Below are 16,861 nucleotides of genomic sequence, written 5' to 3'. Positions count from 1 at the left end.
AGTTTGAATGAATTAAAATATAGATAATGTAAACGGTGAATTGTTTAATCGTATAATGATACAATGATATATAAGCATTCATTTCGCTTGTTTCGTTTTCTGCTGTTTTAATTGAGTCCTCATAACGCCAGATGGCGCTAGTGCCCAAGGAGTTTTTCAAGTGACATAGAGGGCGCGTTTTCAATTTTACCACTCTTCACGTTGAAACAAAAAGAATTACGACATTATATACAATTAGTTAATATGAATGTTGAGGAACTGATAGTTGAAATGCCATACAGTTCAGCTCAACAATTCACCTGACCGTTACCATGGCTCTGCAGGTAAGAATCATTTGTTATTACTGATATCTTTGTAACCCCACATACACTGCCTGGCCAATAATAATAATAATAATAATAATAATAATAACAATAATAATAAAAGGCAAATGCTTAAGAGTCTATCATTAGATTATTATTGATTATTATGTTTAAATGCAGGGCCGACGCTACCTAATAGGTGGAGTAGGCAGTTGCCTAGGCCTCCAAATAATCCCTATATGCTTTATATGTTTGGCAACAGTTCTTCTAACCCTAATTGATGGAGTGTGTAGCTTTTCATTTCTTAAACAACTATGTAGGAAGACACATCATGGCCATATTCCAGGATGACAATTGTCAAGATTAATCAGGCTCAAATTGTTAAAGAATGGTTGGGATGAGCATGAAGAATCATTTTCACACATGAATTGACACCTCTGAGTCAGACCTTAAATTCATTCAATTCAATTCAAGTCTTTGGGATGTGCTGGAGGAGACTTTACAGAGTGCTGGACTCTTGCATTGTCAATACAAGATCTTGACCAAAAATGTATGCACCTATTGATTGAAATATTTCCATCAAGAGGAATATGGCTATGATGTGTCTTCCTACATGGTTGTTTAAGAAATGGAAAGCTACACACTAATATGACATGCTATAAACTTAATAATCACTGTAATAATCACTTTTTTTTTTCTTGGCCAGCCAACTCTACTTCCATATGACCTATTAAGCATCTAATATGAATGTGTAATGTTAAAGGTATTCAAAGTCTAGGTTTGAGTCTGTTTACGGTCATACTGTCATATGGATTACTAAAGGGAAAAACAGGTCTTTGAAAGCATACTAAAGATTCAAAGGAACAAGATAGACATGAAAAGGCATGTTTCAAAGTTTTTATTTATTTGCATTATAAGAACAATTTGAACAGAGCGTGAAACAACTTGGTAAACAGGTGTTACAGAAACAAGGTCTCTGCTAACTGAGCCATTTTCTTTGGCGTGAATCATAATGTTTCTAAAATATAACCAAGACAAAATATAGCTCTCGTATATATTATGAAGTCATTGATGCAATTAACATCTTAAAGAATATGCAAATACAGATTAGGGATTACAAGCATTAGCAAAAATTAGTTAAAATCTGTTATATTTTAAAGAAGTAAAACCTCATCCCTTTTCAACTAAAAGAGACATCCACCCAAAGCGAAGATACACACTTTTATGTTTTTGTTCAGCACTGGAATACTGAAATGAAAATATGATGGAAATAAACACAAAAAAAATCCCACTTGCTCTGACTTAGAATAAACACATATGAGAACCAAACTATATTCTCATTGCCTCACAATATCAAAAACATCAGATCAGACTTGATTGGTCAGTGCTGCTCCTCATGCTTCTCTTTATCCGCTGACAGCACTATTTTATTTATGGATTTGTATAATAGCGAGTGATGATGTGTGCACAAATATCAGTTAACTGCATTTATTCCAAAGTGATGAGGGGGGTTTTGTATTTGCCCTTGTGTTATTCAGTTGTCACATTTTGAAACTCCGGTACAACAATCCAAACAGAATTTAATTTTTCATACTTTTTCAGTTCTCCACCATTTTCCACACTTCTCTGGCTCATTTGCATGCATCGTCTCCTTCATCACTTTCAGACATATGCCTGTAATCTAGACTGGCTTCACAGTGCCTGTTTCTCAGCCAGCACAATGCCAATGTGATCTTGAGAAATGGTCTCTGAAAAGAGCCGTACATCAAAAGCAGGAATGCTTTCTGAGTAAAGGTCCGAGACATATGTGGAGCTCAGGGGAGACCAGGATCCCCCGCATAAGCTGCATTCCAGATTTGAAGCGTGTGTGAGCATGGCGTGTGCTCACTCAGGACAGAAAAAGGTTATCTAAATGTTTATTAGCCACTACGAAGCAGAAATCAGAAATTATATTTGTAGTTTAGTTTAGGACAATACACTAGCTTTCTCACATCTTTTGGTCTCTATGTTTATGGGTTCACAGTACACTTAAAATTATAATATTGAGTACACTTTTTTGATAAATACAGAGATAGAACATGGCAGTATGTTTGTGCTGTTTAATCTCTAAAACAAAACTATGGAAGCTTGTTTCCGCCACAGAATCAAATGATGACGATTGCGACTTTTTATCTAGCGAAAAAAAAGTCTGATTTGTGAGATAAAAAGTAAAATTACCATTTTTATTTTTTAATCTGTGGTGCAAACAAGCTTCCATACAAAACCTAATTGGACCAAGGATGAAAATTATCTTGGTTGCATGAAGTTAATATCACTTTCAGCGGTGCACAGGCTGTTCCAGAAGAAATTAATTCTGGGATTGTGGGATGAAAACCAGGGTATGGTCAAAACATGTCCATTGAATCCTTTGGCTGTAAGCGATTTGTTTTCCTTCGCCAACTTTCTCAGCTGACAGGTAGTCACCAGAGGAAGACAGAATGTCCAGTAATCCCAGCTGGAGTGGGTTTCTCACAAGCGTAAGTTTTGTAACAGAGTGTTGGATAAGACTAACTGATATGACTGCTTTCACATTCACTTCTGCTAAAAGACTAGGGACTAACAACAGCGATATGGGATTTATAAGCAAATGTCATATAGTTCATGAATTTTGCCTTTGAATGGACTGTATTGTAAGTCTATTTTCTGCAAGGACAGGCCAGATGTCTGGGTTCTTGATGGGGATGGCTGGCACTGATAAGGGAGAGAGTGTTTTCTCAGCTTAGGAGGGTGTCCTAGGGCTGGAATGGAGGGTCAGGACATTAGGATGCTTGTCCTACAGCAACACCCTCAGCTTGGCCTGCAGCTTCTGCTAGAGGGAGGTCTTCACTCTGCACTCTTTCCTTTCCCTTTTCTTCCTCTCCTTCCTCTTCATCCTCTTCCTGTAAAGCACTGTGGGACATCACTATCTTGGAGGCGTCCTGGGGCAGGGTCGCAGAGTGGGCATACTCCTCGCTTACATCTTCTGTGATCGACAGCTCAACCTCAGCTGTGCCATTCAGGATGCTGGGCACCTCATCTTTCTCCATTGCCTCCACAGCTGCCTTTACTTCCTCCCGTCCTGGTTCAAGATGGGAGTGAACCTCTTTGAAGGACAGGTTTTCAGTTGGGCTCTCAATAGGGGCCAGTTCGATGGAGGCAACAGCACTTGGCGAGCTCTCCGGTTGAGCTGAGTCCTCAGACTCCGGTTCCCCGTCCCCACTGCGGTTCTTCTTGATGTTGAAGGTTAGAGGAGAGACCTTGAAAGAGGTGCTCTTGGCACTAGGGCTCTTCTGGTGGTTCGGTGTCAGACTCTTCTTGATTTTATCACGTTTCTCTTGGGACACAATCTTGTTCATCTTCTTCTCAATGTTCTGCCTGGAGAAAGCCTTCTTCAGGCTGTCCACTTTCTTCAGACTGGATCGCTTGATCTTCTCAGCTCGAGATTTTTCAACTCTGGTTTCAGCTTCGAGATCCAAAACCCTCAAAATGTCATCCTCATCCTCTTCTGGTCCCTGCTCCTCATCCGAGGAGAGAGCGATGGTCTGAAGGCCCTCCTCTTGAGAACGGTTGGTATCAATGGCCGGGGTCTCCTCTTCCAGTTCAGGTAACGGTGCAGGTTCCTTCACAAAGACACTTGAAGGGATTTCATTTTCCTCCTGCACAACACAAATGAAAAAACAAAAAGAATAAATTATACAGTTCTGCCCATTTACAGCGTTATTTTCACACCACATATGATTGCTCTTAATACACAGTTCTGCCAAGTTTAATGCTATAAGCTATATGGTGCTATATTTGATTGCTAAAGCCATATTATTGTAATACGCAATGGTTTCCACACAGAGGAATCCAAGTCAGTGCCGAATTAGCTGCCTGCAAGATTTGTATTTGGTTCCTTGGCAACCGGACTCTAAGAATGCCTATGATACAGCTGTCATGTGTTTGTGGGAGATATCTTCAATAGTTTCTACATAACATCATTCTCTATTAATGCCTTTAAGAAAGTCTTAAGATAATCAATCTTAAGACTTAAGTTTAGGTCTTCTTTTTAATCAGGATTTTAGAATCCTGATTAAAAAAGCTGGTAAAAAGCTTTATGGTAAAGTCTGTAGCTTAGTAGCAAATTAAATTAATCTAACAAATTATTTAAAATAAACATAAAACCTCTGAAACCTGAAACTCTGAAATCTGTGTATTGGCCAGATCAAAATCACTGAGAAAAAAAATCTTCTTATAATGTACAACAGGACATTTCCAGAGTTTTGTCTGTGGCTTTACAGCAGCCATTATGAAGGGGTTTGAAACAGTTGAACACACTTTTTGCTCTTAAAAGCATACTGCCAAAGAAATGTTCTACATCAACACACCGTGACCTTTTATCATAGTTTCAAGAATTTGTCTTTTAAAAGATGATGCCGTGTCGAAAATCTTCAAGCTCATTCTGCTCAGCTTGTAATATGAAGTACTATATGGAGTGTTGATGTGTAGTGTGGATATACATTCCTTTAAATGACACAAGGGAACAAGAACATTTGGTGTGAAAAACATTGTGTACAGACCCTCTTTTCCCTGCTGGAGACAATCATAAAGGCTGAAGAATAGCGAGACGATTGGGAAGGAAGGCCAGGCATGACCCTACACAGCTCATATCAGAGTTTCCACAGAGTTTTGGAGGACAGCCAGGACAGAAAGAGAGCGAGAGTTCGGCAATTGGAAAGAGTGAGAGAGAACAGAAAGCAGGGAAGTCTGGTGTAGAGCTTTGGAAGGGAGTATAGGATGAGAGTCAGGAAGCATTTGGGGTGGAGTGTAGCAATGGGGACACCTGGACAGAAGCCCTGTTTGCCCCCCCCATCAGAATGTTCCATGGCATGTCAGAAATTCAAGGAGAGCCTGAGAGCCTCACTCTCTTAGCGATAAGACTCTAAATTCTGATACGGATGAGGTCACGTCACACAGGAAACCTCCCAGTTAATCACTTTAACTGCACTGTTTTCGATCAGTCTGAAATGTATAAGCACACAAAAATGTACTGCATTTGTACAAATGTACTATGAATGCAGATACCCCCTGTTTTTGGGCATACAGTACATGTACATATGCTTTAAAGGGTCATGAAACATTAAACTACATTTTTTGACAAGTTTTTAACAGAAGTATATATGTTGCACATCATAGAAGAGAATGTTACCATACCATCGATTAGTTTTAATTGTAGGAGAAAACTGGTTAATTTGAAGCTATTTGAATCAGACGCTGTTGTTGTGTTTTCAGTCTGCCCTCTTCCCCCTCCACTCTCAGCGTACCACGCCCACTTTTGGTGCATTTTTCAAAATTGTGGTGAGAACTAACAGGTGCTAAAACGGTGTTTCATTTACCCTTTAAAGGGTAGATTATGCAGGAATCAGGTGTGTGCCTTTTTAATAGTTTTCCTCTGTAAACATACTAGACTGCTGCTTATTTCTCAGTAGAAATGGCATAAGTTAATTGACATTTATTTAAATGATCAGAATGTCTCTCATTTGCTCCATCAGGCTCCATTTTATTCTTTCTGTGAACCCCCAAACCACACAGAAGTGAGGTATCATGCAGCAAAGGATATATCTAAACTCTCTTCAAAAGGCGAAGAGATGAAGGAATCTTAGTTGACAGAATGTTACGCAAACATTGAATTCAAACCGGCCTTGATTCCTCTTATCTCTTTATACTGCCTGCACAGAGCCTTAATGTTCACATCTGCTTTTCTAACATGATAGAAAGGTTGTGTTCCCCTCTGAACCCCCTGTTGTAACTCTGGCCTCTGAAGCTCTCTGTGTGTGAGGGAATGCGAGTTTGGCCTGTCAAAGTGGAGGGAGAGATTTGACCTAACAGAAGAGAACTAACAAAAAGGATACATAATGACTGATGGTAATCGCTGTGGATATATGCAACATGCTAAATCAGGGGTGAAATACCGCTTTTGGGATTTAGTAGATCTGTCCACCCATGAAAGAGCTTTACTTTGGAAGGCAAATATGGATCAAAGGTATTGGTATGATATTGCTGGCACAGTCTGAGAATGAATCTGGCGGAGTGTCCTGCAAACTTTAACACGGAATTTCCATGTTCCATCAGTCTCTCATCAGAGTTACCACAGCAAATAATAATCTTGGATACTTGGAGTTAAAAACATAGTAGAAAACAGTGTGACATAACATTGGCTGAAATCTTATATGTGAAAGCAAAGGGTTGGATAGGTTTTACATTGTTTTTTTCCTGACAGTTTCTTTGTTAAAGTATTAGTCTACTTTCTGTTGTGATAGGGTTGTAAGAGGTGGTTTTTGGTGAGGAGTAGCTAGTTTTAGGAGTAACTAGTAGCATGTGTTTAAAAATAAGCATCAAGAAAAAGTTAAAGAGATGCCAAATGATAAGATTTTGTGAATCAGAAAGAAGAATCACGAGGGAAATAAAATGCTTCACTTTAGAATTTTAGAAGGGGAACTTGTGAACAAAATGAGCTGTAAAAATAAAAGAACAGATACTGTACACAGTCTTCTATAACAGTGATAATGCCTGCGATATTTGGCAGATTTGGCCAGATTTTCTTTTCAGCTCCAACAGATCATGAATTAGATAATAATGAATGCAATTCATTTAAAGCACCAAGTTAAAATTGTTACCATAGCAAGATCAAATAAACACGTTTTCTTCCTTCAGGGTCATACTTACAAATATTAGTATTACTCTGTATAATTTTAACTATTATGAGCTTTTAAGAAACATGAAAACTTGTAGGACCATTAGAATTGTGGCATTGTGAAAGTTATTGTGAACATTATAATATAATTATTCTTTTTAATTTAAACATACATAAACAAGCAATATAATGTCCTATAATTCATTAATAAAATATCTTTAGATTAATTAGATATAATTAGATAAAATTTCTTTAAAATACATTAATGAGACTGAGAGTGTTTTGCATAATCACTTTGAAAAATATCTTTATTAGAAAATATTTTCCTTTTTTTTATTAATATAGAGAGATTGACCCTTTAAGTCCAAGGCTTTTTTGGTAAAGCTTAGATTTTATTGCACAATTTACTCAAAACTCTGAGGAGTCAATGCTGTGTATTTAGTTTCTGTGTTGTTTGGATGCTTTTGACATTGCTCTTCGTTTGTATTTGCATGTTTTCAAGTACTGTCCTCAAGTCTCTAAGTGGCAATCCGTAGCTCAAATTGCTTATTTGGGAAAGAAAATGCACCGAGCCACTGGACTAGCCTGTGTGGCAAGAAGAGTGTCTATCAACAGCCACTAAACTTTGTAGTTTTAACTGTAGATGGGTCTCTGAGAATGAGAGTATGTGTTGACATTTTTATATCTGAGAGCATCTTGCGTAATTGTGCTGTTTAATGTGGACAGTTTATCTTGACAGGTTAACCAGGTTCAGGCGTGTCTCCGGAACCACTGTATTTGAAATAACTTTAGATGAACTGCTTATGCTGATGGAAAAAACACAACGTAACAAAAGCCCCTCAAATTAAGTATTAAATACCATAGAGCTGTTATAAACAGGTTAAAGAATCCCTCCTTATGGCCTCCAGAGACACAAGTTCCTGTTGTTTTCTCAGTGGGGAACCAAACAGTTCATTCCATGCATTCTGCCTTGTAGGTATGAGATCTGGAAATGACTTGCAAATGACTATAGCCTCCTCTACATCTACATTGTCTTCATATTCTTGGTTGTGTTTTAGACAGCGTTGTCACTAAAGAGCATGATTACCTCATGTTGCGCAGCCTGTCAAATGATACTCTAGGTTTGATTCATTTGCTTACTAAACCGGTCCCTCTCGCCTTGGGCAATGTAGGCGCTTATGATAGCTGAGCTGATATATGTTTTCTCATATATGCACAATAATATAAGGGGATCTCACAAGAGGTAAATTTCTGTTACAGTTATGGTTATTAAAGGAATCAATTTTTAGAGAGCATGTTTTGGTAAACATTGTGAGTATGAGTCATTGCATACAATGCATGCTTTGTGCCTGTTCTCTTTGTGCAAGAATAGACTGGGTTTTATTTGATGTTTATTTGACCAGATGTGGTTCTAATAGACGCATATTACTCTTTGCCTGCTATTTCTCAAGTTTCTCGCAGTCTTAAAGTGATAGTTCACCCATAAATTAAACTCCATTAACTCACTCTCATGTTGTTCCAAACAACAAAAAGCTACAAAAGATTATCTTGCCCTTTCGTTTCAATATAATTAAGTTATATCAACCACATTTTATGGTACTTTTATACTTTAAACTTGAAAACTCTGTTCCTCATGAATAAGGCTAACTTATTCAAAATTTCCTTTTTTGTATTCCTGTAATGATCCCAGACTGGCTTTGTGTGGACTTTTATGTTATTTCCTGTTCTGTACATGTTTTGTAGTCCTTTGTAGTTTTTCTTGTTGATTAGTTATTTTATTGTTCGTAGGTGTGTCTTGTTTGCCAATTACACCTTGTGTATTTAAACCCCAGTGTTTCTTGTGTTCCTTGACAAATCTTGTCCTTACAAAAAAGTGTTTTGTTTTTTAAATGACTTGACTATATTAGTTTTGACAAGTGTATATCCATAGATATACACACACAGACACCTCTCCGTACCATGCTTTCTTCTCTCATTGCTCTCAGCTTTATCAGAGATGCTATCCAGTTGTTTTCCCAATAATTCACTTTACATTCTAAACACACTTGACATACGTGTCACTTTGAGGCCTACTTATGAAGGATTGGGGGGTAAATATTTGCTCAGGGGTGGGGTGTGGAGAGTAAAGAGAGAGATGAAAGTGGCTGTGTTTGAAGGAGTTGTATATGGTGGAGAATTATTTTCAAGCTCATGTTATTTTTTTATTTTTTATCGTTAGCGATGCATTGGGACCTCCAGCCCCTATAATTCTCTAAATGTTTTTAATGCTTGCATTTCCCTTCCTGCTGCCCATTAACAACCCATCTGACAGGAAGCAGCTGTTTAACCTCATAAGCTCGCCTGTGTTCTCTGCTTTTGTGTCACACCAAAGGCAGGCCTGTAAACCTATACATTCTCTATCTCTTTAATGCACAGTGATTTTTGCAACACACCGAAAGAGAGGGAGAGAAAAGAAAATGGGTATATTTTTGCGTGGAGTGTTTAGTAGTACTATTTTAAAACTACGTTTTTTGTAGTGTGACACTGTTTCCATTATAGTGTTTTCCAAGTAACAATACATTTTTTCCAAGCTTGTTTCTGGCACGGAATAAAAAACAAAAAAAGTAAATGTGACTTTTTATCTCACAATTCTGACTTTTTTCCTCGCAATTGCGGGTTTATATCTTATATATCTTTATATACTTCTCAGAACTTGCAATATATATAAACAATAAATAAAACAGTACGTTTCAATTACCTTTTATTTATTTATTCTAGGCAGAAACAAGCTTCCATTAGTTTCATGATGACAAAGTACTGTTTTTTTCTCTCTGTTTCAGAGACCATTGGTAAGACATTTTAGCTAGTTAGTTTGTTTGGATGCTTCATTTTAATGAAGTGGTAGTTTAATGAAAAAGATCATCACAAAGAATCTTTCCTACAACTCTTAGTCTAATAATTGTATCATTTAAAATATATTTACCCTTTTAAAGCTAGGTAGGTCATTTTGTTTGTAGCTTTTGGTATACTTTTGCTAACGGCTTTTTCTAAAGGTTGTCTTGACTGTAGTTGAACTATACATTGTGTAATTTGTACTGTAGCTTGTTTAGCTATAGGTTCAACACTGTTTGTGTTCACAAGAAATGTACTGTGTGTGTGTATGTTTTTGAGTGTGTAAGAAGTCAGGCGGAATAAAATAGTTGGAGCAGGACGGGGTGGGAGAGCTGAGCGGAAGAGGGTTTCCCTCTTAAAAAAAAAATCAGCCCTGGAAAAACTTCATGCAACAATGGCCATGTTTACATGTACAGACACATTCTGATTATTGTCAGGAATCAGAGTAAGGAATTACATGGATTAAGGTGTTTACATGACATGAGCAGCCCTCTTAAAACTAAACTATTACAATTATTCAAAGAGAAATGTTTTGTCACTTTGATCCGAGTGCAAGGAATTTGATTAAACCCTATGCCTGTATATTTAAAACATCTACTGCAATTATGGTTATGAGCACAATCACATTAGCAATAATTGTATTCTGTTTTTATTAGTTTCATGAAACCACTGCCACTTATGTGGTAGTTTTAGTTTTAACTCTAACTATGCTGGTTTAAGAATGATTTTTTTATATCCACTTCTTCTTACATGGCTGTCTATTCAGATTCATCAATCGTTGCATTCAATTTTCTCTCACATAAAAAAATAATTTCAGGATTTCATGTCCTTTATTCATTCATTCTTTCATTAAGTAGCTGCTGTAATAAGTGGAATAATGTGCAGTGACTGCAGTCAGAAAATCATTATTGCAAAATAAACCCGAACAGGGTGATCAGAAGTCCTGATGTGATTTATTACTTAACCACTATTCTGAAAGAAGAGGTCGATGTAAGATCAGTGTGTAAGGGCATGGTTTTATTGCAGTTTTCTTTGTAAATGATGTGTAGTTTGTCTGCTGTTTCTGGGCTGTTTGCCCCAGTATATAGAATATTGTCCACAGGAGTTCCCATGGCATTGTGAGTGTGTATGGTCTTCCCTCTGTGCTGGCATTGCTCCCTGTCACGGGACACACACAATAACAGCTTTTGTCTCTTCAGTGTGTGTGTGTATTGTGTGTGTGTGTATACTTAGATAGGACCAAAGAGCCAGAACTCTGTCAGTATTCATAACAGTAGTGCAAAAGGATGTCTGTTTTTTGTAGATAATTACAGTGTATGTCCAGCTCAGGAAGACCCAGTGAGTGTTAAAACCTACATTTCTGTCAGACACTGGTATACTGTATCACTTGCCTTCATCTGCTTCAATAATTTAATATTTAGCATATGACGCTATCACAGGTGTGCTTTTGTGTGTTTGTGTTTTTTTATTTTTTATTATTGCGTGTATATCTTAGTTCAGTATGCTTGTACTCAATTTTGATTTGATTGTCAAATACGGATTTACATGATTTGTTTGCATTTCAGTTGATTTCATTGTGGCTGTAGAGAAAAGGGAGTGAACACCTGCAGGCAGTGCATTAGACAGCTGTCAGATAACTACAAAACATGAAGCGTATAGAAATGTAGTGCTAAACTAAGTTTTTTTAATCATTTTTTATTACAACATGTGTACAACATGTTCATTCTCTCCCGTGCGTTTAATATAATAGTTATGGCTGGGGAATTTTTTTTTTTTATATATATATTTTTTATTTAATCACAAATACAATGCTATTCACAAATTACAGTGTGACCAGTGTAGCCTGATTCCTGAAACAAGTGATTCTTATAAGCCGTCTTTTAATGAATTAGTTTTAGAATGTCTTGATAACCCACCCCTAATAGTTGTTACTAGTCTCATGTGCAAAAACATGTTCAGTCCATGTTTCCATTAAGGGTGTAAATATTTGCTTGGCTGTTCTTTAATTCTGTTACATTCCGATAGGATTCAATTTAATTATTTTGGTCGTTTTCAACAATATCGCAATGAATTAGTATGTAAGGGATAATGTAGAGCGAGGCGGTTGTTATAGCTAATACAACCCCGACAGGCTGATCGGGACCCCGACGCGAAGCGGTTTGCTATAACAACCGCCTCGCTCTACATTATCCCGCTTATTACATGGCTACCTACCAAATAAATCAATAATTTGACACAAAATATTGATGTAAAAAGGAGTTTATTGATTTAAAAACGATTGTATTGCTTCCGCTAAAGAAAATAGTCCACGGTTAGAATCCTGCGTCCATAGCAACGCTCTGTTTTTCATGGCAACGGTGTGTTATACTTAGCAGCGGTCTGTTATGCGGTCAAGAAATAACAGACCGCATTCTACATTAGAATTCAACCAAGCCATGTAATATATATATATATATATATATATATATATATATATATATATATATATATATATATATATATATATATATTTACAGCCCTAATTTCTATATCCTTTCAAAGGAACAATTTAGCTTAACAAATGCCCTGTTCGTTAAAGTCTGTGAATGACTCTGTTTACCTCCTGCTCAGTAAGGCCAGATTTACAGTACAGTGTAACAGTGATTGGTGACCGCAAAACAGTCACACATTTCATATTTGGAAAATAGATAATGCTTTTTATCTGCTAACCTTTGGATGTTTTGTTGCTGAAGAATGAAATGTTAATTTCACTCTGTTGTGTCCTCAAAAAAAAACAAAAAAAAACTTTACAGTTGTCATTACAAGAGGCTTTAGGACTTGGTTAATTAGCAGTTTATTGCTGTTTCTTTTTTCTCCTGCGTATTTGAGTTTCTAAGTTATTAGCTAAGATGGCCTTCCTGTTTTTGTTCTAGTGAATTTGTAGCTCTAACATGCAGTTCCATATAGTTTGTTGTCAAATGTATGCAGTGTGTCGTGAGAGAGGAGATGTGAGTTTGTGTAATTTGCACATACATTCAAAATATCTCTGAGCAACCATGTTGTAAATCTTTATTGCAATTAAGCCATTTTCTCATCTAGTCTCATTTTCATATCACCCCCAGTGCACCAGTGCTGTAACAGTAAGCTAAGTTTGGAAAGAGATAATGCCTTTTTGATGGACAATGGAAAACAAACACTATTGTCTCCTTTCTTTCTGCCTACAGGCCTTCTTGCACTGACACTTTTCTCCCCCTCCCCCCTCTCTCTCCTCTTTCTGGAGAGGCACAGATAGCCTTATTAGGTGATAGTGAAGGGCTAGTTGTAAAAATATTCCATCTTGCACTTTCCTGCTCTAAATTTGGCTTTCAGTATGATGAAAATTGAAGCACTGATAGTTATGAGATGTTGTGCAGCTATAACACAACCCATATGTTAAGTTGAGAAACACAGGGGAAAATTAGTTAAATGTGTTCATTGAAAGTTGCATCATGATCAACAATTGCAAATGGAATGATGTTTGATTATAGCAGACTTTACAAGCTCTGTCCTCCTCTTTATTGGCTGTGGTGACCAATGTCTTGATACATGTCTCATGGAGCTCTAATCGATTGTGGTTACGGGCCTATTTATATCATTGGGAGAGTAGGAGAGACTTGCTCCACCTCTGGAATGTGAGCATTTGAGCCAGAGTTTCTGCTTATGCAAGAACAGCGTTCTCTCTTGCGCATGCAGTCCGCCTAAGGGGGAGCCAAGCACCCCTAATCCCAAAGTAGCAGGGGAAGATAAAAGTGAAAAACACAGGCAGAGAGGGTGTGTTGAACACCTGAATGTAGCTATGGAGATGAGGAAATAAAACTGAGAATGTGTTGACTTGACTCTGTGTTGAAACCACAGAGATTTCTGGCTTCACCCGAAAGTCTTTTTCAGTTTTTGTGAAGCTTGTTTGGTAGTATATAAATGTGAAACATTTGGCAGAAGTGACTTGAAAAGTTTCTTTGATTCTCCTGCTTAAGTTGTGTCTGTTTAATCGGCTGAGGATAGTTTCAGTACTGGTCAGATCCTATCATTCCTCAGAAATAAACGTAGGCTACCCCAAGGGACAGCGGAAGGGGGTTTAATGAAGGAACATTAAAAGACAATGACTGTTAAGGAATGTTTGTGTCTGTCGGGCATGTCTGATGGAAATATAAAAGCACACACTTTCCTTCCATGTCTTCCACTGTCCCACCCATCCTAACTACAAGAACCCCATGGCTGGATTAAACACATTCCCTTAGACCAGACATGTCTGAACTGCTTGGCAAATGCTTAGAAAATGAAGTTGCGCCTGAAATAATTTAGATGAAGAAAATCTCAACTGTCGCACTCTGCAATTAGATTTCCCTGCAAATAAACAACATAGTTGCCATAGCAACACACCAAAACATTTTTGGCCAGCTTTAACAAACAGCACTCTGTCTGTGATGGCAACTGTAGAAACTGTTCTCAGAAAGAGTGCTCTCACTGTTTAAAGCAGAGTGTAAAATTTGAGGGCTTTCACACTTTCATCAAAGGCAATTTACCTTCCCATCTTTTTAAACACTCTCTTCGCACAGAGATGGAATGTTGACTTTCTGAAAATGTGTTTCGCTGGGCTCCCTCTCATTCTTTACATCATGCACTTCTACAGTAACCACACAGTTGGTAAGAGAGAGGGGAAAATGGAAGGCCTCTCTCGGCACTCTCTGACTTTGGAATCACTGAGTCATTCGGTTGATTGCAGGTCTTGCAGTAAACAGCAGCTAGCCAGTGTAGCATAGCACATTTCAGCACGGGTCTTCTGACAACAGGATACACATTACGCTGCACTGTTGCTGATCTCTGGACACACCTTCTATTCAAGGCTATTGTGCTTTAAATAATAGCTTTTGGCTAAGCTTCAAAACAAGCCTCCCCTATTGACTCTCTCTCGAGCTCTCTAGCTCTCTCTTAGTTTGGAGCCCCAGCTGCTCCCCCAAAGGACTTATGATAGTTTTGACTAGGTTTAACCATCCCAGAAGCACTTAACAGTTTCGGTAGTGTTGTCTAAGCTTTTGACCCCAAAGCATTAGCCAATCTATTCCACCCCACCTCATACTGACCTTAAGTGACATCACACCCTCTCACGCATTGCTTTCATTTTTACACTCTGAACTATGACCCTTTTCTCCTGATTTAGAAATGGACCCACCCTGAGGGAGGCACGTGTTAATAAACTAAGATCTGTTAATCAACTATGAGGTAATTTAGTCAAATGACATTTAGATTCATTAGACTCTACTCAGCTGTGTAAGACTGTAATATCGCTGATTGTTAACAGAGTTGGAGACAGTTGAACTTGGTTCAGTGAAATCCGACATGCAACAATGAACCCTCGCACAATGCAATCATTCAGTGTCCTCACCTGAGCATATCAAATACCCCACCACCAACTGCCCCACAACACACATGCACACTGTACATTTACCTGAAAGATGAGCACTTTGAAGTTGTTCCTCTTGATCAGGGTAGCGTGGTTGGCCTCCAATTTCTTCACTTGGACGGCCTGCTTATCCATCTTGTCCTTGACCTCTTTCATGTGGACGCTGACCTTGCGGCTCTTCTCCAGGAGTTTGCTGACCGTGTTGGAGGTGGAAGTGTGACTCTTGGAGAGCTTGGTCATATCATTCTGGATGCCCCTCACTGCCCCTTCCATCTCGACCTGTCTCAGCTCCATCTTGTGCTGGTTCTCTTGCACTGTGTCCAACATGTTCACCAGCTTATCTAGAAGTGTCAGGACAGTGATGGCATTCACTTGGCCTGTGGGTGAAGCTCCATCTCCAGGTAGAGTGCCTGTGGTGCCCCCAGCCAGAGCTCCAGGGCTACTAGGTTCTCCGCTAGAGGCGTAGATAGCGCCAGTGCCCAGCTGGGAGAGGCTATGGGTGGGTGAAGACTGAGTAGGGCTGGGGCTTGGCACCACCAGCTCCTGATTCTCATGTGTGCTGATCATGCTGCTCCTCTCTGCTTGCACTGCATCTTCTCCCATACTGAGGCTGTTCTTGCTCTCGACAGATAACTTCACGCAGGAAAATTGTCTTGTTCTTTACCTTCTCCTTTAAGTGAGCTGGTCCTGCTGTACCAGGTTCCCCTTCCAGTTGATTTTAGTGCCTCCACGTTCTTAAAGCTTTAATTCCTGTTTACAGGCTTGGGAATAACTTTTCAGCTTCCAGGTTCAGTGTTCCCACCCCTTTTTGAAGATAACCACACTCTTACTCTATTCACTCTCTCTCTCTGTCTCTCTCCCTCCCTCTCTGGTGCGATTGGAAGAGCTGCGTAGAGGCTTCCCCACAGCTTAAAAAGGCCATCCACACCCTATGGGGGCGTAGCTAGGTTTCCATGGCATCTAGCCCGGCCCATTGGTGAGGGAGTTATGTGTTTGCATGTGTCAAGTGCGAGTATATGGGTGTGTACAGTGGAACATGAGCAACTCTCTCCACATGGAGTACCTCCCCCTAACTCTCTCTCTCTCTCTCTCTCTGGCTCTCTAGTTCTGTTTATATTGAAGAGAGCAATAGTATATTAAGAGTCATGTTTGCAGAATGAGCTCATCTGTGCCAGAGAAATAAAGAGGGGGAGTATTCTAAGTCATTCTAAGTTTATTCTGGAAAAAATGTCACACAAACAGTTCTCAAGCCGTTTGAGTGGAGTCATTTTTCCTGTCTGCAGTTGTAGCAACAGCATGGCGAAACTTCACATATTCAGAACTGGAAAACTTTGCATTTACATTTCACTATGCAGGGAAATAAAGTGAATAATAAAAACACTGTCATCATGAAAAAATTCTTAAAGATGGTGGGAAAACTTCAGTGAAACTTTATTGGGTGTTTGCCTCTTATACACACAAAGACAACGTCTTAATTGCTCCCGTTTCCTCCTTTCTGCATTGTTATACATGTCTCCATTATGTCATCTTCCCTCCTTTTTCCTTTACAGGGTAATGGTTGTGGAAACACAGACTTCT

General features: G+C 38.6%; 1 protein-coding gene across 1 annotated transcript; it reads right to left on the bottom strand.

Annotated features, from left to right (window-relative positions):
- Positions 1–1,184: 1,184 nt before the first annotated feature.
- On the bottom strand, positions 1,185–16,293 carry cavin2b (caveolae associated protein 2b). The gene is made up of 2 exons (XM_084128095.1): positions 15,329–16,293; positions 1,185–3,976 (listed from the first exon to the last, which is right to left on the bottom strand). The coding sequence occupies exons 1-2, from the start codon at positions 15,884–15,886 to the stop codon at positions 3,101–3,103; spliced, it is 1,434 nt and encodes a 477-aa protein (XP_083984221.1). The 5' UTR covers positions 15,887–16,293; the 3' UTR covers positions 1,185–3,100.
- Positions 16,294–16,861: the final 568 nt, after the last annotated feature.

Source organism: Abramis brama (genome assembly GCF_963993115.1).
Source record: "Abramis brama genome assembly, chromosome: 11".
NCBI lineage: Eukaryota > Metazoa > Chordata > Actinopteri > Cypriniformes > Leuciscidae > Abramis > Abramis brama.
Note: the sequence above shows the minus strand (reverse complement) of the source record. Positions and strands in the feature narration are given on the sequence as shown.